We start from the raw sequence: 21690 nt of genomic DNA, 5'->3' as shown, positions 1-21690 counted from the left end.
ACTAACGGCAAAATCTTTCGGTCCTGCTAACGCCCTAAGCAGTGGGGCTTTGGATGACCCTTAGCCCCATCGGCCTCTAGTGATCTGATTCTGGGGTTGATATGCCCTAGAATAGTGATTACTTAAGAGATATAGTGGTGGCATTTCTTGGCTGCGGACTCTATGCAGGATTCTGTGTGAGATAGCTGCGCGGATTCTGTTGATTTTTACGTAAGTCGAAGGGGCTGAGCTAGTCAAGTGGCTCAGGCATGCATTAGTCTTCTGTCGCCGGTGAGATGGACTTATATTCAATCTGGCTTTTGATAGCATTAAAATAGAGTCTAATAGTTCTACATTGTCGCCGCCGCTTATTCACAGTGTTTGCATCTCCAAATCCAACGCGAGTTGCCCTGGCCATCCGGAGAGCCATGACAACCATTCCATTGAACGATACCGTCGCACTTAACGAGATAACAGTTGAGCAATGGATGCCTCCGGCTAAGACTCGCGGAACGGCCGACATTCTATGGACGTGCATCGTTACAATCATTCTCTGCAACTGGACAGCGGTACATATGAATGTGCCTGCGCCTGAAGACACAACAATCAAACGCGTCCTCAGGAAAGCCAAATGGACTGTTTGCGGCTTACTGGCTCCTGAGATTTTGCTTTACGCTGCGTGGAATCAATTCTCGCGTGCTCTGGCTCTCACAAGGATACTCAACAAAGAAAGAGAACGCCATTACGCGAAGGAACTTTGAAACATCCGATCCCGGAAACATTTGACCTTCGATATAGTTTCTTCGTCGTGATGGGCGGGTTTCGAGTTAGTTTGGGTAAATAATTTACTAAATCAGGATCAGTTGTTCTCCCGCCAGAAACATTGGAGTGGCTAGCGCATCATGGAACATTCTTATGGATTGACAGCAGGAGCATTGAGGCCCGAAGCAAAGCAGACACCTTAACGAAACTTGTGATCTGCGCGCAAGTCACCTGGCTATCAGTGGAGTGTATTGCTCGGAAAATCAGTGGTCTACCGTTGACGCTTCTTGAAATTCACACTCTTGTTCATGTGGTTTGCTCACTATGTCTTTATCTTCTGTGGTTTAAGGTATGGCACTCTCAGACACCTCGTACACTCTCTATTTCATAACAGGAGTCTTATCAGAACAAGGTATAACCGTGACTGACATTTCTTTAGAAACCGTTCGACATGACAGAAGGAACAGTTTCAAATCTTTCAGATGATGACATGGAGTTACTAGCTCTCTGGAAAGTGATTAGTCTACTTAAACGCCCTGATTCAGTTTGGGAGGTAGAGCCTGGTAGCTGGTTTACGTTCCGCAAGGAGGACTATTGCCCTACAGCGGAGATCATTGGACATCCTGACTTGGAGAAAGTCCCGACAGCAAGGCATCTGAGCTCCTCCAATGAATCCGAAATATCCTTCCCTAGCATGCCTTGGACATTCGCAGGGGCGGAATCGACTGGTATAACAGTCATTGTTAAGCCAAAGGTTGCTGATGAAGTTCTGTACAAACTTCCCCTACTACGCCTGAATCCTTCGCTACAGGAAACGCTCCAGAGTGCATGGCGCGCTTGGCAGCGGGCCGGCGGTGAACGCGCAACGCGTAAAGAACTTCCGATATTCATCCCGACGACGCTGAACAGATCTAAAAATCTACAGAAGTCAAGAACAACCGGCTTCAGAGAAGTTACCATCGGAGCACTAATCCTGATAGCGTATGGAGGAGTTCACCTCACAGCCTGGCACTTGCACTTTCCATCCAAAACAGAAATGTGGTTGTGGCGATTTTCTGCGCTTTTCCTGGCGGGAACGACACCCGTCTTTGTTATTATCGTTCTTCCAGTTGTGTTAGCGTGGATATTCAATGAGGACTCTTCCTGGTTAGCATGGGCTTTTTCGGCGGCGTTTGCACTATTATTTTTCTGTGCCCTTTTAGTATATGTCTTTGCACCTATCTTCTTGGTGGTGGAATCGTTCATCAGCCTACGATCAGTTCCGATTGGAGTGTCCGCTTCAACGCCGTGGTCGCATTACATACCGCATATATGAACAATGGGCAGGCAATTATTGGTCTTATGTGTACCATTTTATACCTTATATGGTTGCCATGATGGCACATACCCGCGTTTCCACCAAATTTGCGCTGCCTCTCAACCTACTAAACTCCTGTGCTACGATCTCAGAGTCGAAGGAGAGGAAGAAGGAAGAAGAGCGAGAATAGTACAGAAGAGAAGAGAAAGAGAGGTCACTTTGCTTTAAGCAAATGATGGAAAGAATGCAGTTACAGAAGACTCAACACGAAAATCCCTTTCCCTTCTCGATCAAAAAGGGCGGCCTAAACAGCTATAGAAGAGACCCCTGAGAAGGGGCCAGCTATCGTAAGGCAGAACCATGTCGCAGTCCTGCACCCACGAAACCACCCGAGGAGTGGTTGAGCGGGATGTTGAGTTGTGGGGAATTTTTTAACCTTATTTTCTGGAGATAGCCTTGCAAGAATTCTTATCAGCAGAGCTATGGGGCTTCCGACGCGCGGAATGAAAATAGTGCTAGGACCTGTGTCAGTAGGCTCTTGGGTGCCGAACCACATGGGTTCGGGACATGAAATGATATGGCAACGCTTGAGACTGTCGGAACCAGCGTCTTATGTCCCAGAATCCAGAGTTGAGAGATAATAAGGACCGGAGGACCGAGGTTACTAGTAGGTGAAGGAATTAGTAACACTCTTGGCATATATTTCTCATGACTAAAATCAGTCTCACGAATTCTAATCGAGCTTTGGGCCATGGTATCTAGGCTCCGCCAACTGGTTCTGATTAGAGCCATGTAAGGCATCTTTGCTTTTGATGTGGCCGAATATTAACAGAAATGTAGATCTCTCTATTATTTATACACGAGCTGCCTCAATGGTGACGCACCAAGACGCACCGGACCATTGTGTCGAGGAGCTGAAAAGGCCAGAAGACGTCCTTGAGCAATGAGCATGGAGGGCGCCCAGCTTCCTTGATCTGCTGAGAGCTTTGCCACTACGAAGCCATGGATGGGAAGCTAAAGTCTTCACCGTTGATGGCCATCGAGGCAGCACGAAAAGAATCGGTCGCCGGGATATCCCATGGTGGTCGATTTCCCGAATTACTTACAGGAGATCGGTCCATACTCCCCATTGGATTTGACCCCAGGAAAGTGTTCGCTGCTGAGTCCCAAGCTGTTCCATAACCTGAATTGCTTGCAGGGGAATAGCCCACGTTGTCTATGGGACTGCCATTGATAGAGGCCAGACCATCTCTCCCCACGCGCTGGTTGCTGTAAGACACCCAGAATTGGGCAGAAGCTTGGATTTTGTCATACTCTTTCCGTCGCATACCCATCGCTCTCTGGTGAAAGGTGAGATGGGTCAGGCACTCTTCCCATGTCCGGAACTTCTTCACGCTCCCCTCATGATCACAGGTTCCGGGGAGATCCGGCCACCTATCCTTGTGAGTATTGCGGATGTGATTCCCCAAAAGCTTTTCTGAATTGTACGACTGTTCACAGCTTTCGTGGAAGCAGAAAAACTTCTTTTCCTGCACGTCGTCCTCGAATTTCCGTTTCTGAAGCATATGCGATCGCGAACCGCCCTGTATCAGCACTGGTTCTGATGACGCGCCGGCACCCTCTTGATGTGGTGGTTGTTCGGTGGTAAGCGTGTGCGCTCGAAGGTCAGATATGAAGCTTGAAAGCTGTCAGCGGAACGTCTTCCTACTTGGCCTTGCACTGCTCCTACCTGACAAGCCTCCCACTCAGCAGTGGCCAGTTTGGGAAACTGCTCAATTTGTGTAAGGAGTCTTCTAAATTCTGGACAACACGTTGCTGTTCTGCCGACACTTCTATTTCCTGCTGGGCACCGAGGTAGGCCTCCAGGGAGAATGGCATCGCTCGGGGCTTTGGCTGCACGGAAAGTCGTGGCAGCAATTGAAGGAGTTTCGTGATGCCATCCTGCATAGTATCGAGCCTCTCAGCCACTGCCATTGGTTGATTTTCGTTCCTAGATGGCGGGTACTCGCATGTCACCTTCAATCTGGTACATGGTCCACATGTTGGCTCTATATCATCGCATCTCATCTTTCGTCTGCGACAAGAGAGACATGCTCTTTTAGAGTATGCTGGCTTCCGTCTCGGGAGGGGTTGTGGTGGGTATTCGGGGATCTCCACGCGGGGGAATGGACTGAGGGTAGCCGTGAGTCGTCCAGATGGCGGATGTTGCGCAGAGTTGTCTCCAATAATCTCGATGGGACTAGCTGGTAGAGGAAGGGGCTGCGTTGTGTTCTGAGTTGCACACCGGGTGGCCTCCCCAGTAGATTGTTCGCTTGCCTGTTCAGATTGTGAAAGATCGGCTGTCGGCAGGTTGACGTCCTCCATGAGTGGCTTTTGGATACTCGCCCACTGGACACCTTTGAAGCACAATGCCAATGAGTGCAGTTGTCCCGGAGAATCAGTCCGTGATCATACCTACGTCCATCATTGTGGTAAAAAGTTGTTACCTAGACAGGGCAACCTTTCATTCAGCCTTGTCATCCTCCTTCAGCCTGAAGCGCCTTCGCCAGGGCCAGGTCTGTGGGTGCGGGTACCAAGTACGGCGTAGGTGTACTACGTACTACGTATGTGCTCGTGCTGCGGTTCGTACTATCCCTTGTGTCACTAAATGTCTTGAGGAAATCCCTCCCATGATTTAACTTAGTAATAAGTTTGCTGCAGCCTTGGCAAGAAGAACATCAAAACTTCTCTGAATATAATTTTAGTATTAGATGTTTCTCCATCATATAATCATATTTCTTAGACTGTAAAGTTATACATTGATCAGAATATCAAGGGTTATCCATGATGTCATTCTTAAAGCGATAAGGCTAACAATAAGAGTAAATATAAGCAAAGAACATTGGAATAACAATTGACTTTGGCGTTCACCCTCCAAGGCTGCCGCAAAATCATCGAGCTAAATCCAGTTAGCTTCCGGGAACGCTATTCCTAAGAAGGAGAATTACCCATCCGTAGCACAGGGGATAATCAGCCACGGAGTTGGTTCCGGCACTCGTGCTAGTTTCAATGATTTTCGAAAGAATTTTTGCATTTCTTCGAAAATCCTCTGAATTTCCAGTCTTTTGAGAAAGCCCACCCATATTTCTAAGATTTAATCCGTTCTTCCAACAACATCAGTGACGGTGCATGTAAGTTTTTGTTTTCGTCTAAAGGCCTCAAGTTTCTGCGGTTGTTTTGTTCGGTTTGCCCCTAAGGCTATGCTCCATGAATGATATATAGCTGGGAGGTAATCGTCTTGATGCCATGCATTCACACGACATCTATCTCCTATCATCTATCTCGCGCAATAAACTCTATTAAACTTGTCTGCATTATATCTGCATTATGCACGTTCCTTTGGCTGTTACGCTCCTGCTCTTGCTCTCCCCGTCCTCGATGTCAATCTCTGCCGCTGTCCCACTTCCAGAATCTTGCTTCGGTCTAGCTGCAGCCTCTTGCCATATCAACACCACGAGTCCCACCATACAAGCTGCAGACCCGATCTCCTCAATAGCATCGTCTACGACAACGTCTACGCCAGCCCATTCAAGTTATATTACTGCGTCGAACCCCATCATCACCGATCGACCCTCTATACCTGTGATCGTACACAGCGAAGTACCAACTCCAAGCTGTTGCCTCAGCTATCTCCCAAATTCCGAACCGACCAACTGCCATTTAAACACAGACAAGGCAAACAGCAGCAGCATGTCTGTACCTTCTTCGAAGCAAAGCGGCGACCTCTACACCATCGTCAGTATCGCCTTCGGCGCTGCTCAGGTTCTGCTATCGATCTGGCCCACGCAAGCTGCGTGGAGGTTTCTGCATCACCAAGGTCATGGAGGGGTCAATCCTTAAGTGGGGCAAGTCTGGTTCTGGGAGACGCACGGCACCGATGAGCATTGAGTGCAAGGAGGATGGTGTACGGAAACACAGAACCGTCATTGCGATCGATGTCATGATTGGGGATCAATTACGTTTAGAATATCAGGACTGATTAGCAAGAAGTGGGTAGCCTTGCTGCTTGTGAGCTGAAATTCAATTAAATCTCTGGAGAGATTCAGACAGCAATCAGCTCTCTAGATGGAGTTCCAGACTTCTAGCAAGCTGGTCTGGCGTCGTTCCTCGTCTGCTACTGTTTGGTACTTTCTCTGCTTTTTCCAAGTCAGACATGACCTCCGTCCTTGGGATGCTCTGCCCCACCTCGCTTTAAGTACTAACTTAGTACTCCGTACTTAGTACTAGTTAGTATATCCGACCCGAGGCATAATCTCTTGGCAACCATAAGCCTACCGATTATTGTCCTTGTACTTCAAGATACCCAGCAGTCTTCTAGCCCTGCAAAGTACAGACACTCCATCTACCTCGTCACTATTCCTTTCCCCTCCCTCCAACCATGTTCACCGGCCTAGTCGAGACCATCGGCAGTGAGTCAATGCACAACTCCTCCGTACCATCCCGCCACTAACCCACACCCCCAAGCCGTCACGAACCTCACCTCCCTCGACTCCACCTCTTCAGGCGGCAGCGGCACATCCCTCACCATCTCAGACTGCGCCTCCATCCTCAGCGACGCCTCGCTCGGCGACAGCATCAGCGTGAACGGGACGTGTCTGACCATCACCGAATTCTCCCACCCCAATAACCCCTCTTCCTCATCCTCGTCCGCGTCTTCATACTTCAAAGTCGGCGTCTCCCCCGAAACGCTGCGCCGCACGAACCTCGGCTCCCTGGCGCAGGGCAGCAAGGTGAACCTCGAGCGCTCCGTCTCCGCCTCGACACGCATGGGCGGCCATTTCGTCCAGGGCCACGTCGACACCATCGCCACCATCCTGGGCGTGCGCGAGGATGGGAATAGTCTCGTTTTCCGGCTGCAGCCGCGCGAGAGGCGGGTGCTGAGGTACGTGATCGAGAAGGGGTATGTGGCGCTGGATGGGGCGAGTTTGACGGTGACACGGGTTGAGGATGACGACGACGAGGCCTGGTTCGAGATCATGCTTATTGCGTATACGCAGGAGAAGGTGGTTACGGCCGCGAAGAGGGAGGGGGAGGATGTGAATCTCGAGATTGATATGGTGGGCAAGTATGTGGAGAAGAGTGTGAGGGGGTATTTTGAGGATACGAGGAAGGGAGGGGAGGCGGCGGTGTTGGAGAAGATGGTGGAGAGGATTGTGGGAGAGAAGATCAAGGCGATGGATCGATGAGTTGAGAAATCTTGGCTCCTGTCCCGCTTATTGGGCCGGGTATCATCACACAGTGCTCTGGATGAAAAATACCAGCATTAAAGAGAACTCGAGCTTGGTGACTGACACGGGATCTGAAGTCACAGACCCTGGAAAGACAGGTTAAGACAGAACCGTAAAGATGAAGTCTTAGGTAAGTAGATGAACTTTCTAGTGACCAAAGACGCAAATTGCTCGCTAAGTACTCAAATCACGATTTAGACTCTGAGCATTCCAGCAACTCGGCCATTCTCTATCCGTATACCAACGCGCGGACTTCAATGCTCTCTCTCCCAGGTGCACCCTCAGGCGTTCTCGGATCCACAAAAGCGGTATGTGGGACTCTCTGTCCCACGCCTTGTTGGGAGTCAAAACACTTCAAGAACAGCCTCTCGTCGTTCGTCATACCGCTCCAGTAATAAAACTTCTGGTTCGGGTTGAACCGCACCGCAGCAGTCTCTCCAGTTCTATCTGGGTATCTGTGCTCCACGCCGATCAGATCGCTGTCGTCCACGGTATCGGCCGAGGCAAATCCAAGTGGGAAGGATTGGACGGGGCCGTTCAGCGGTCGCCATACGTTGATGATGCGATATCGACCCTTGAGCAGCTCATCTGCGTCGTCGGGAGAGTGCAGCCTGACGCGCAACTCCGTGGAGCGCGCGGTCTGATCGACATGCGTTCTCATGACGGGAGCACGAGATGCATTGGGCGCTGCTCTGCGGATTGTATGATCGAAGAGGACGACCTTGTGTGCACCAGGGACGTTGTCTAGAAGTAGCTTCTCCACCTCTGGGTAGTAGGTTTGTTTTATATGCTCATCATCGGCAAAGTCCTTCTCCTCTGATGGTATGTTTTGAAAGGTTTGGAAGGCGTCGACGTCAAGTCTGAAATCTGATTCATGGCCACGGATATCGTTCATCTGGACGTCATGGTACTCATCATCGAAATTGCGCTGTGGCTGGCCTTCGGGTGGCTCTTCGACAAAGTAGAAGGGCTTCGAGCCATCCTCTGGTGCTTTGTAGAATGATAAGGACGCTGTCACAGGGCCTCGAGGGATATAGGAGGCGTCTTGAGTAGTGGAGATCTTGGGAGCTGAGGTTTGCGTGGTAGTGGTGGCGGACATCTTGATGCCTGGTCGGGTAATATTATAAAGATTGTTTCTTACAATGCGTGAAAGTGGTACTATGGTTCTTCGAAGTGACTGCGTGAGAGTAGCTATTTTCTGGTGTCTCGAGGAACGGTGAGATGGTAGCAGAGGAAGTTATGAGACGTTCGAATAGCGAAAATGGAAGAAATATATACTACAGCTGTATATCACGAAGATTAGTTAATGCAAGCACTAGAGATTGCGCCATTGCTGCAACGTGCTTCCATCTTAGAAATCAAACAAATGGCCGAGGTCTCGTCTGGTTTCTGTGACACCGTTTACCAATCAATCCCAAGCTGAGGGATACGTCATCCAGGGTCACTCCGGTCCAAGAAGAAGAGAATTCCATCCCCGCAATTTACAGGATCTTCACGTGATGAGTTTTACATGTTGTGGCCTTGCAAATGGTCAATATCCATATCCATATCCATTCAGGAAAGGAATCAAGTGGGCAGTCTGAAACAAGTGTCCTGTCAACACCATCTGTACTCCTCAACTTTGAGCTATCTTTTAAATTCTGATATACAACCCACCGATAGCAGTCCTGATGCGACTTCGAGATGGCCCATCTCATTGCCCGTCCTTGGCAGCAACGCTGATTGCAACCTTAGACCACATCTTCATGTCATCGGGTCTGGAGAATGCCGGACACTGACTGACAGAATCCAACCGAGGCAGACAGCGGCTACTTCAACGGTTTTGCTCTAAGCGTCGTCTTCACATCAATCCCCGCTCTGTACAATTCTCTAACTAGTGTTGCTGTTGTTGCTGCTGACAATTACCACTTTCAGGCGATATGCCGGTCTTAACTCTGGGTCACTCTTGATCGCTTCAGCAGGAGTCATTCCATACACTGTCGGCTTTCGCCTGGTCTAATTCGGAGTGACGCATCAATGGGTGGGAATCTTTATTGATTCAGTTGGATGGATCACTGGGGTTACTGTGCGGTCTATCATTTTCTATTTGAGGTTGCACCTAGTCCGTCCCCCACAAGTAGAAGATCCTTCGAGCTGTGCTCTGGATGATCATTGTCAACGCAGTGCTCTGGCATACCTTGAGAACTAGTGTTGCTTTCGGTGCAGTATACAACAGCGCTGCGAAGACATCAACTGCCGTCTATGTCGTGGTCGAGAAAGTGCGGATGACCTTGGTGCGTGTCCAGGAATTCATTATTTCTACTCTCTCACTCTTGGAAACGATTTGACTCTTTAAAGTGGTATCGAATGAGCATACTCAAAATTGTCCTGTTGGCATCTATTCAGTATCAACGTCATCATTGTACTCATGGAGCTGGCCTTTTGACCCTTAGGTACAAGGACCAAAGAACTCTTGAACACACATTCAGGTGCAATATACAGCATCAAGCTCAAACTCGAGTATGCCACTCTCGGGAAGATTGTCACGATCATCGGCACAACTAGTGACAGACATCTTTAGGATGCTATCGATCACACCAACAACTTCCTAGACAGCACTCGGACCGTATCGGATGTTACTCATGCATCACCAACCAGACAACCCCCCTTGACCATATTGGCCCAAGGAGGAACCAAATAAGGACGTTTCCAGCGGGCACGTTGAAACGACGGTCAAAATCTCCCGTATAGCAAGAAATCGAGCCAGGCAGGTAGCCAGTCATCGACCGAGAAAATGAGCATAGCTCATTACCCAGCTCCCAAAAATACCGAACCTGCCAAGCCATGCACGATCAGACACCCAGGACATGTATGCCAATTTTATACGACAGATTTCGGGGGATCAACGGTCATATCGCAGCCTTGCAAGAAGCGGAAGCACCCATGCTATCCTAGCCCTTGGTACGTAGGGGGTGCGTGTACAGATCAGTTTTAGTCTCGATGATACCCTATATGCGAATAAAACGTGACGGGATAGATATAGAATTCTCGAGCGTTCGCACACGTAAATAGATGCGTATTGAACATCTTTGCATAATGATATATATCCAAGCTGCTCTAGCCCTCTATGGACTCCATGGATCGTCCGTCGTCTTTACTCAATACGCAGGCCCCGTAGCTCCTCCTCGACGATACCTACACCTTCAGTGTGCGAGCTCTCCTCCGCCTCCAGAAGATCCAGTATACGTACCATGCATTCCGCCTCCCCATAACCATTGCCATAGCTGTGATTCAGCGCAACAGACTGCAGCGTCACCCCGCGCGCCGCAGCAGTCTGCCGCACCGTCTCCTTCAGCGCAATCTTCTCAAACAGATGCTCCGACGAATCAGCACCAGCCTTCTTACACGAATCACAGACATCGTGATCCGGACACGAGCGGCAATGCCAGCGAATACCACGGAGAGGAGACACACCGCACCCGTCGCATTTGATATCGGCATGCAGCGCCACTGTCTCGCCCAGCTGCAACGGAGTCTGGTCTAATGCGTCGCGGATATCCGTGCGGGCGCCTCGTTCGAGCAATAACTCGAGGGCGGCCAGGTTCGCTGCCTCGACGGCGTGGTGCAGTGCTGTTCGGCCGAGGTGGCCGCTTTTCAGATCCAGCTGTGCGGGGGTGTGGAATCTTTGGAGGAGCTCGTACATGATGTCGCGGTTGACGGCCATGTCGTAGTACTCCGCTGGATGGGCTGGCCGTCATTGGAGTCAGGGGATCTGGAGTACGTGCCGCGGTAGGCCCAGGCGGCGCGGTGGAGGGCGCTGATGTTTCGCTCGGGTTCGACGGTGAAGTCGAGATTCTCGCTGGCCTCGCATTGAGATAGGAGGTATCGCAAGCGGGGCGTCGAGTGTTGTGCAGCTGAGGCAACGATGTGGCCGAGGATTGTGTTGGGATGTTCGAGTGCCATCAAGCCTGAACCGACGCTGAGGGCATTGATATCCGCTCCGAGAGACAGCAGAGTGGACGCAAGATTGAAAGCATTGTTCTCAAGGGCGACGAGTAAGGGCGTCTCAGATATCGAATCTGGAGTGAGCCGGCCTTCCACTGGTACACCAGCGGCTACAAGATCGGTGACTAGAGTAACGTCGGTGTTGTGTCCAGCATACGCAAATATATGAAGAGCACTCCAATCCATCTGGTCTTTGGTGAAAGGCTTCCTGGCACTCGCGCGAACGTCCGCACCGTGCTCGACTAGAAGCTGGAACATGGTTTTACGATTCCATCGCACGCATTCCAATATGGGCGTCCGCTTGTCGACGCCACATGGTTGGTTGATATGCTCCCGGCTGAATGCACCATAGCGCCTCGACCATTTATCGGTGGGGCCGGACAATTGTGAGTTGTGCTGTTCTGCTCCTGCGGAAAGCATGGCCTCAACCTCTGGCGAGAGAAGGTATTCGACAACTGCATCATGTGCCTCGGACAAGGCAAGATAGAGCAGCGTGTAGTCAAACTCGCCAACGCCCGTGCTGAAAGTGACGCCAATGGTCGCTTTTAGGAGATAGTCAAACGTCTCTTTGAGCTTGACCCTGTACTGTGGGCCATGGCGCAGCATCATCGAGAACACATCCGCGCTCCGGGTGGCAGGGTCGAGGAATGTTATGTAGGTGGATTCGAGCTTCTCTTCCCGCATAGCTTCTATCATAAATTTCAAGCATTCGACATGGTGGTAATGGGCCGCCCACTGCACTGGTGTTGGGTGTGGAGCAACCGTGTCTGTGCAGATAGCTGCTGATACAGCGTGGTCGAGCAAGAACTTGACAATCGCTGGTCGGTCATGGTGTACTGCCCAGCTGAGGGGCGTTCCACGTTGCTGATGATCCACGTCGATTCCAGAAGGAAACTGCGAGTAAGCGATACTGTTTGTAGTCCTTAAGCGGATGTCAGCGCCACTTGCAATAAGGGTGCCGCCCACGATCTCGATGTCTGCGTCTTCAAATGACACTAGCCAATGAAGGGGCGATTCTTTGCTCGGTGTCGCAATGGATGCGTCGGCTCCTCGGCCAAGCAGAAGGTGAACAACCTCTGTTTGACCGGCTCTACAGGCACAAAGAAGCGGAGTTTCTCCCTGATCGTTGACATGGTTCACGTCGAGGGCGGACAACGTGTCAAGAAGCGTCTCGATTGCATTGCACTTTCCGCAGCTTGCGGCTATATGCAATATCCGGTCGCCACGTTTGTTGATTCGATACTCAGCGATCCTGTCGAGTCTACTTAAATTCTCGACAAGGGCCTGCTGGTCGTCGAACGTGTTCATCCACTGCCGGTAAGAAAAGCCATGGAGTAGACTAGTTCCTGGCTCGAAAAACCGTGCTCCAGTGCCTGCAAGTCCATCGCGCAGGATTGTTCTGAGTTCAGAATAGTTCCCGGGCGCAACGTCCGCGAGATCCTGTGAAGCCATTCGGGAGCCTTCAAGAGCCATATGCCATATATTTGAAATCATCTGATCGTCAGCCAGAAATTCTTCCTTTATTGCGCGGCAGATACGGTAACCGTACGCTTTGGCAATGTCATGACCCCATCTGGCAGCATGAAGGATTAGCCGAACAGCCTCGTCGTAGTTAACATCGGCTCCGTAGCCATTGATGTAAAATGAGGCAAGCATAAAGCATTCTGGTGGGTTTACTCTATTGTCTTTGCTGGCATTCTGGACACGAGCTAAGAATCTCTGAAAAACAAATGTCTGTACAGATGGCTCGAGGTTTCTCATCTGCTGCCACGAAAGGAGACAGCGCTGCCGTACATTAACGCAAACACGATGACTTATATGGGTCTGGGACTTCCTACATCAAAGCTTTTCCTTAGTAGGAGCTCCTCGTCGTTTGATGATCTGCAGATCCATATTAGCGAGGGCAATGTAGCCCATCCCTAGAAAACCCTCATGCAAGGACAAAACTTCAGCCATGGAATCCAAGTGCACTTTGAAGAATGTTCTGGCAATATGCCTGCTGAAATAATGGCGAAAGTCATCGAGAACTATAGGCACCAAACAGTGGAGCTAGCGGAGTAAATTCGACATAATGGAAATTTATCAAGGACCGAGCAGTACTGAGAACTTACATTGACGCTGTAACCGGCTTTCCCTGTAAAAATTCGATCGCGCGGCCGAGATACCTAGACATCGGATCCTTCCCAAGACATTGGGCCAGGACCGCGCTCACTTTGCCGTAGAAAGGATCGGAGGCAGCCCTCAGTAAGAGAAGGGTCTCAATCTGTTGCGTGGGGAGAGAATGTGACGAAAATGCTTGAAATGTATACCTAAATATTTGAGTGATCTCGTCCGAGTCGGCCGAGCCAGAGGACATGTATGATAAACATCTTTGAAGCAGCTGCGTCGTCTGCTCCAATGACAGAGGAACTTGCGAGACAGCCTTCCATCTTCGAGAGGCTTTGATGTATGAAATATACCAGTGCTCCGGGGAACATCGTCTTGTTAGCTCATCGGCTTGCTTTATGCGTTCAACTTCTGCATTGAACTCATCTGCTTTCAAGCCCGCTGGAAGGAGGAAGGAGAAAGGATTCATGCTGTCAACAGCAGTCCGCCACACAAACAGGCCATAGGAGTACACATCAGTGAATTTGAGCTGATCTCTTTGCACGGGACCGGTAGTCTCTGGAGCTTTCCATGGTCGCGTTCCAGCAAGATGCATAGCAACGGCTGCTGCTTCTCCCACCACAGAAAATCCAAAATCAGCAATCTTCGCAATGTACTTTTTTTCTGGATGCGAAAACACGAGGACATTTTCTGCTTTCACGTCTCCATGAATGATGCCGCAGCGATGCAGAATGTCGAGCCCCTGCGCGACATCCAGACACAAGCTTAGGCGAGCCTGGGGTAGCAGTTCCTCCTTTTCTTGTAGCGCCGCCAGACTACCATGTTCTGCGTGCTCCAGGACAATGACCGGCAATCTGTGTGTGGGTTCAAAAGGGTTGCTTCCCCAAGCCAGTCCAAGAAGATCGACAATATTCGGATGCTCTACGAGCGGAGCTTGACCAAGGGCATAGATTTCCATCATCGCAGAATCCATTGCTCTCCTGTCCTGAATCACTGGGTCACCGAGATCTGTGAAAGCGATTCGTGCTGTCTTATAGACCAGAGACTCGCGTTGTTGCTGAGGCGCATCGCTCTTCGCGATGATAGTTAATCCGCCCATTTGAGTCGTGTATTCTCTTGCCTCGACCTTGGGAATTGCTCGACATGATACTGCAAAGGAGGCTCCGTCTCCAATGTGTAGCGAGCTATCAACAGCTTGGGGTCCCAGGAGCAACGGTGGAATTCTTGATCTGATAGCGCGCTGGGCCCGGCCAGCAAGCGTAACGAAATCAAAGACATTCGGCACGAAAGGCGAGTCCTCGCCAGTTTCGGCTTTCGTCGAAGTTTCTGGCGAGGCAGTTGGTGTTCCCTTAGACGAGGAGGGGACAGAAGTCAAGGGTCTCCCTGATACTGGGAATGCCATTGGAGCCAAATTGGAGCGGAGCAGCGGCCAGAGGTAGAACTTGTGAAATACTTACGCAGAACGCCGTGCTATCGCCTGGGCCCCAACTCCTGGGCCCCAACTCCTGGGCCCCAACTCCTCTGCGGCTGAACTTTGAAGTCTACACACTGGCAGCATTGCCTCGCTCTTGGCAAACTTCCACTCACTATTATACTTGTAGTACCCATAGTCAATGTGTTGTTCTGAATGATGGGTTCCCCACAACCTCTGCCCTTGATGCTGCGTTGTCATTCTTATGGATCCTGGAACAGCGCTGACGGTGGTGTCTCTCTCATTCCAGGTGTTCGGCGGCTGTATCAAGGGTTTCGTCCTGCTCTCGGAGGCCCACAATCTCGGGCAAGATGCATCACTTCTTCGCACGATGCTCAACCTTGAAGAGTATCGCTTCACACAGTGGGCCAAGACGGTGGGGCTGACGGGCCCAGATGCCACCCTCAATCCCAGGCTCAACCAAACTCTGGCAGCTGAACTTATGGGACAACTGTCACTTCTCCCTTCCATGAACAAGTTGAAGGTGTCAGAATCCCTGCGTATATGATACGTATCTGTTACGTATTAGCATGATGGTACAAGGGTCCCCGCATGCAAAACGCACGAAACGCTCTTGTAACTGTTACGCCCTGATATTTAGGGCAGTGAGCATTGCTATACGAATTGAACGCCAAATGCTGTTTCTGAGCTGTTACAGTAATGCGCTTCTATAGCTATTAGTATGAGCAAATGCTCCTCTTGATAGGAGTAACTCAATCAAGTGAATTGGCACCTCCGTATGCTATTTTGCACCAACTTCTAACAGAAGGAACGATACAAGCTCGAACTGGTCCCCAACCGCCCCACGAATGTCTCTGTAAACGACAACGAGAGCAAATCAACTGTTTCCCAAGGTATCCTAAGTGGCGCCGTATCGCCAGAGGCACGCGGAGAGATTTTGGCTCGAGCGAATTTCATACAAGCCAAGAACCATCTCCCCAAGAGGCTTTGGTGGGCATCGGTGGACAAGAAGAAGTTCGAGAATTTGGTGCAGGATGTCCGGGCAATTGTGGACGGGCTCTGGGCTCTGCTAGATCCGCTCCAGCAGGATGAGGTTACGCAAATGATGAAGCAAGTCCTCTCGGTCGTCATCCAAGTCAGCAAGGATGTTAGCGGACTACAGGATTTGCAGGCCACATTGAACAACCTGCAGAATGGAACAGCAAGGAATGCAGCTCCATTGGCTGTCGCCGCAGCTTTGAAGGCTGCACGAATCGAAATTCAAGACGATGAAAAGTTTGAGCCGTCCTCTGTTTCTATGCAGCAAGCGGTACCGATGACCTTGCCTTCACCACCTCATACCATCAAAGTTCGCCGCAATAAAGATCTTGCGCCACTCCAACTTGATCTGCTGAAGAGTTATGTTGCAAAGACAAGTAATCCTTCCGTCGGAACGGGACTCTACTTAGGCAAACCTGTCTTCGTCGAGTACAAGACGGTTAGCCCAAAGCTCAAAGGGAACTAATGTCTCGAGTCAAGAACCTTGCCCTTCTATTATCAATGCCGAAGGATCCGTCCTTCCTGACTCTTCGTTGCCTTGGTTTCTTCGAAGATGGCGATCGCTATGCCTTTATATATGCGTATCCCGACGAATCAATTGATGCAAATGCCACTCTACCTGCTGCTCAGCCTGTTTCATTACTTGACATCCTCCGTGACCCCTCAGCGCCACAACCAAGCGTGACCGTCCGCCTGAATGTCGCGCTTCATATCTGCCGCACTCTATTAACCCTCCACACTGCAGGCTGACTTCACAAAGATCTTCGCTCAGAGAATGTACTCTTTTTCCCTAGCTCTGCAGGGTCTACCATCGCTGCACTCCTGACCCGACCCTATCTCACGGGCTTCGCCTTCTCGCGCTTCGACTCTCCGGAGGCGATCAGCGAGCAACCATCGGCGAACCCATCACATGACATCTACCGCCACCCTCAGGCGCTTGGAGAACCCTCCACATCGTTCAGGAAGCAGATGGATATGTACACGCTTGGAGCGGTCATGGTCGAGATTGCCGAATGGCGTCCGCTCAAGCATATCATCCTCAAATGTGTGGACGTGAGAAACCCGGCTGTGAATGTTCCGCTTAGCGCAATTGCTTCTGTAAGTCAGTGGCTGGTCCGGGAGAAAGTCGAAAATGGGGCCGCACGTTTCCGGATGGGAGATGTCTTTGGGAGAGCATTGGCCACTTGTCTCAAGGGTAGTGGAGCGGTTGGGGAGTCTGATGATGAGTTGCTGAATTTACAGCAGATCGTCCGGGATTTTGAAAGATGTTTCATCTGAAAGCACCACCATGGCAGATATACAGAGGTGAGTTACCGGCCATACAACGACTTCAGCAGAGATTTTCTCACCCTCTTCCCAAAACCTACACCCAGAGCTTTGCAGGCCACTGTACCAGAGTCTAGAGCAAGCGTGGCCGCGTTCTCAGAACCCGGATTCTGCACGACATCCTCCTCATGTCTTACTTCAGCAGCATGAAGAAGCCACGTGGACCCCGGCCACTGCAGTAGGTGACCAAACCGAAACCGCTATGCTTGTACTAAAGATTTCCTGCACCAGGAATGGTGAACTTCGCTCAGCATGAACCGTGCTACTACCCTATGTTGCGTAGGCCATACGGAGTGCTGCATGTTTACATCGGTCCATATTTTGCAGTCTTGGTTATGCTTTCCTATCAACCTGCAACTCACCTGCTTTGGTGGTGTCCTTGTACAAAGACTCTGCGCAGTGGCAGGACTCTCTCTTACACATATACATGTATATACACACACTTATACGGGGCCTAACCCCATAAATGAATTCTGTCAACACCTATTGGTCTGGAGTTTGTCCCTATCTCTTGACTATGTCTACGTACGTAGGAATAACTGTCTGCTGCAGTGCTCAGTCTGGCATATCGGCATGTGCATGTCAAAGAAAATCCGGTTAGGGACCTCAAGCATATCCATCGGGTGTTAAGGAAGAAGCAACGTTCCTAGCTTGAAAGCAGCACTCTTTGTGTCTAGCGGTAGCAGATCCTGCTTCAGCGCGTCCTATGGAATTAATTCACCGTGAGCTTGTTTGCTGGTTACAGCAATGATTGGATGGTGGAGCCAGTTCACTCACATGGCTGCCAGTCATTGGCTCATCGCATTATCAGACAGTGTCTCGGGCACATGCGGCCACGTGATAAAGCTTATGTCGGTACCGGGTCTTGGCAGCATCTTGGCAATGTCTTACGTAGTAAGCATCTGAAAATTGACAAATGACGTATGTGGGCCTGGATGGCTTCCAATCAGGATTTACTACGTAGTAAAGTAGTAAAGTAGCCAGTACTGCTACGTGGAGCAGTTGGGAATAAATATGGCTGCCATGCCGAATTAACACCTTCCCTCTGCTCCAGCATTCTACATTCAAAATCAAGCATACAACATGCCTACACCAGGCTACGTCTTCCGCGACAGTGGCACTACTCCTCCAGCAGAAACCGAAGACCAAACTGCGCGACGACGACTCACTTTAGGCGACCAAGCTCAATTAAAACCCTCCCCACTCTCTGGGCAATTAACAAGACCCCCTCCTCAGGACAAGACCACCGACAGCCATGCTCTAGCATTAGCCGACCACGACATCAAGGGCGCAGCTCAGATAGCGGGTCAAACGGGAGATGTTACGGATCTTGGATGGCGAGCCGACGCAAAAGAGATAGACACCTTGGTTGGAGGGTTACCCAACGAGGAGTTATGGACATTGATCAGGAGGTTCAATAGGGTAAGGCAACACACAATCCTCGACCATCATCCATGTTGACTGATCAACAGCAAATGTATCATGTCAAATCCATTCCAAGGGTGCCACCCAATGGCCTCGACCTCGAAATCGCCGATCAAGATGAGTTCTCCCCTGACAAGCTTCGCGCAAATATTGAAAGACTTTATATGACCGTCATCATCGGTCTCATGGGATTTGGTAATCACATCGCCCGACTAAGGTCATGGCGAGAGCCTCGCAGGACAGCACCCTTTTGCGCAGTCTATTTCCTTGCATGGCTCCTCGGTTGCCTCGTCCCGCTTTCATGTGCACTGTTGTTAGTCCTCATTCTTGTGCCACAGTCTCGCCCGATGCTTTTCCCGCCAGCGCCTATCGCTCTCGTCAACAGCAAGACCGGTGGTGTACAAAAGCCAAAAGCAGGAGTGCTGGGCAGTCATGACAGTGCAACAGGTGCTCCTGAGAAGCATAAGGGTGAAGCGGTTGAGCAGGAAGCTAGCAATCTTGTCAATGGCATCGCTCATGTGGCCATCTCCAGTGCGGCTGGAAGACATGACCAAGGAGATCCCGGGGATACCAAGGCAGAAGATCACCTTCCAGACCCAACCAAGATGGCAGTTGGCGCTGCTGACTCTAAAGCCTCTGCTCAGGGTCAGTCAGTTGTCAAACACGACAAGACCAAACAGCCCATGGAAGATGCCATCTGGACGAAGATGAGACCCGCAATGCATGTAGTTGGTGATATTGCCGACGTTTGGGAACGTTTTGCCAACGCCTTGTCTCCGACACCACCATTTCCGCACACCCATCAATATCGATTCGCTGGTTTAGTCGCCCCTCTCTTCCTGATATCGTTTTTCGTCAAACCCGCCCATGTCGTCCACGGCACCAGCTTCGTATTTGGCCTCGCCTTCTTTACCGATCCACTCCTCCAACGCGGCATCAAACTGCTCAATCAGAAGATCCCGGATTGGCCCAAGTATATCGAACTGCGTAACACACTACTCATACGTGTCCCGACCAACGCCCAATTGACTCTCACCCTTCTCCGCATCGGCGAAGCCAACCGCGCCCCACTCCCGCCACCACCCCGATCCGACGAACCTCCTCCAGACCACCCTGCCGAGCTCGACAAACATGCCCTCACCAACTCCGGCCTCGACGCCTCCCACTCAGAGATCGACGACGTCATCACTGTCGACGCACCGCCGCCCGCTTCCACTACCACTAGCGATACCCCATCCAAACCAGCCTCAACGAAGAAGAAGGGCGGTATCGGCGCCAAAATCCTTTCCTTCTTCCAATATACCACCGCTGGCGTGGTCGAGTCAAAAATGGGCGTCGACCACGTCCGCGCCATGGCCGGCTCTGGACACGCCAAACAGCGACTCGGAATCCTGCCGCCCAAGGACGAGCTCAAGAAATCCGAAACCGAGGGCCCTGTCGAATTCAAGGGGAGGTATAACGGCAAGAAAGGCGCCATCTACCTCGACTCCTCCGTGTCACCCGCCGCGGCAGATGGCAGCTTTCCCGCCCGCCCGTGCGTCTACTTCACGACCCAGCTCGATGGCGACGAGGAGATCACCAGTGGCAAGAAGCGGCCGGGCTGGGCGGTCAGTATCGCCGATATCACGGAGCTGAAGAAGGTGGGCGGGTTGGGCTGGAAGGGCAAACTGGTCGTCGGCTGGGCTACCGAGCGGGAGATCAAGGATGGGCTGGAGATCGTCACCAAGGATGGAGCGAGATGGAGGGTCACGGCGATGAAGGAGAGGGAGGAGCTGTTTAATCGCCTTGTCGCTGTGGGAGGGCAGATTTGGGAGAGTTATTGATTGTTGATTTCCCTTGGCAGGTTTGGATGTTGAGGTAGGGGTAGAGGGAGGGTAGAGGGTAGGGGAGGGGAGAGAGATTGGGATTGGGATTGGGATTGGGATTGGGTGTGTGTGAGGCGGATATCTCGAAGTTGGTGGGTAAGTACTTCTAGCTTTGAGCTAGTTAGTAGTATGATGGCTTTTATGCAGTAACGTAACGACTATCTAGCACGAGATACCTACCTGCTTACTACGGTACCCACCCGCCTTGTAATGAGCAGCACATCTCAATCAAGCAAAAAAAAAAATGAAGAATCTGTCCGGAAACCACCCAGCCAGTCATGTCATTAGTAGCTTGTTGGTACTGCTGAACCCCACACAATCCCCTTCAAGTTGGATAAGGATAAATGTAATCCCCAGCTCCTGATGAACAACCTCCTAAGTACCACCCTGCCAACCTAGCTAGCCAACCTATCTGTGTGAAATGTCGTGAGCTAGTATTTACCGAGAAATACAATGATGCAGTACCCGCTTCTTCTGCCACTAACTCACAGTACTATATCTTCAGGTTCTTAAAGAGGTAAGGCAGATCTTCTTTGTGTTAGAGGATGTAGCAAATAGCGTACGGAGATACTGATTAGATAAGCAGTATCCAGAGAGAGAGGATTCAATCGATTGAGTTACACCTATCAAGAGGAGCATTTGCTCATACTAATAGCATAGAAGCGCATTACTGTAATGACTCAGAAACAGCAGCTGGCGTCCAATGCGTATAGCAATGCTCACTGCTATAGATGTCAGGGCGTACCAGTTACAAGAGCGTTTCGTGCGTTTCGCATGCGGGGACCCTGTATCATCCTGCTGATACGTAACAGATACGTATCATATGCGCATGGATTCTGACACCTTGATGTGCTCTGCACATACAATACCCATACCAATACACACACATATACAAGTGAATGCTCACAGGAACAATCTAACTAACATAGTGGCTGGGAGTGTGCACCGGTCTCCGCCAGAAGAAGAGGGGGGAAGAGAGGGAGGGCGACAGGATCCTCCACTTCGCTTCATGGACATGGATAGAAGATCCCCCGAAAGAAAAAAAAGGGGGGAAAAAAGTCAAAGAAAATATGAAGAAATTGAAGAAATGAAGATACGGAGGACATCACTAACCGAGCGAAAAGGTGCTCGGCTTATGATACTTAGTTATTGACTTTTAGTTTTTGTCCGGGCACTATCATACAGTCTTCTCCCTGCCCATGCTGACCA

General features: G+C 50.6%; 7 protein-coding genes across 7 annotated transcripts; 4 read left to right on the top strand and 3 right to left on the bottom strand.

Moving 5' to 3' along the window:
- Nucleotides 1-3030: 3030 nt before the first annotated feature.
- EPUS_05938 (uncharacterized protein) lies at nucleotides 3031-4402 on the bottom strand (the record flags this gene model as incomplete). The annotated part of the gene is made up of 2 exons (XM_007806751.1): nucleotides 3031-3715; nucleotides 3768-4402. 2 exons carry the CDS (start codon nucleotides 4400-4402, stop codon nucleotides 3031-3033), a joined length of 1320 nt encoding a protein of 439 aa, XP_007804942.1.
- A 1053-nt stretch (nucleotides 4403-5455) lies between these two features.
- On the top strand, nucleotides 5456-5917 carry EPUS_05937 (uncharacterized protein; the record flags this gene model as incomplete). Its single annotated transcript, XM_007806750.1, has 1 exon — nucleotides 5456-5917. The coding sequence occupies one exon, from the start codon at nucleotides 5456-5458 to the stop codon at nucleotides 5915-5917; it is 462 nt and encodes a 153-aa protein (XP_007804941.1).
- Nucleotides 5918-6455: 538 nt separating this feature from the next.
- Nucleotides 6456-7263, top strand: EPUS_05936 (uncharacterized protein; the record flags this gene model as incomplete). Its single annotated transcript, XM_007806749.1, has 2 exons — nucleotides 6456-6486; nucleotides 6542-7263. 2 exons carry the CDS (start codon nucleotides 6456-6458, stop codon nucleotides 7261-7263), a joined length of 753 nt encoding a protein of 250 aa, XP_007804940.1.
- A 271-nt stretch (nucleotides 7264-7534) lies between these two features.
- Nucleotides 7535-8404, bottom strand: EPUS_05935 (uncharacterized protein; the record flags this gene model as incomplete). The annotated part of the gene is made up of 1 exon (XM_007806748.1): nucleotides 7535-8404. The coding sequence occupies one exon, from the start codon at nucleotides 8402-8404 to the stop codon at nucleotides 7535-7537; it is 870 nt and encodes a 289-aa protein (XP_007804939.1).
- Nucleotides 8405-10438: 2034 nt separating this feature from the next.
- Nucleotides 10439-14797, bottom strand: EPUS_05934 (uncharacterized protein; the record flags this gene model as incomplete). The annotated part of the gene is made up of 4 exons (XM_007806747.1): nucleotides 10439-10914; nucleotides 10986-13074; nucleotides 13128-13170; nucleotides 13401-14797. 4 exons carry the CDS (start codon nucleotides 14795-14797, stop codon nucleotides 10439-10441), a joined length of 4005 nt encoding a protein of 1334 aa, XP_007804938.1.
- A 274-nt stretch (nucleotides 14798-15071) lies between these two features.
- Nucleotides 15072-17143, top strand: EPUS_05933 (uncharacterized protein; the record flags this gene model as incomplete). Its single annotated transcript, XM_007806746.1, has 4 exons — nucleotides 15072-15350; nucleotides 15633-16304; nucleotides 16346-16520; nucleotides 16626-17143. The coding sequence occupies 4 exons, from the start codon at nucleotides 15072-15074 to the stop codon at nucleotides 17141-17143; spliced, it is 1644 nt and encodes a 547-aa protein (XP_007804937.1).
- A 1131-nt stretch (nucleotides 17144-18274) lies between these two features.
- EPUS_05932 (uncharacterized protein) lies at nucleotides 18275-20439 on the top strand (the record flags this gene model as incomplete). Its single annotated transcript, XM_007806745.1, has 2 exons — nucleotides 18275-18613; nucleotides 18664-20439. The coding sequence occupies 2 exons, from the start codon at nucleotides 18275-18277 to the stop codon at nucleotides 20437-20439; spliced, it is 2115 nt and encodes a 704-aa protein (XP_007804936.1).
- Nucleotides 20440-21690: the final 1251 nt, after the last annotated feature.

Source organism: Endocarpon pusillum, assembly GCF_000464535.1.
Source record: "Endocarpon pusillum Z07020 unplaced genomic scaffold scaffold587, whole genome shotgun sequence".
NCBI lineage: Eukaryota > Fungi > Ascomycota > Eurotiomycetes > Verrucariales > Verrucariaceae > Endocarpon > Endocarpon pusillum.
Note: the sequence above shows the minus strand (reverse complement) of the source record. Positions and strands in the feature narration are given on the sequence as shown.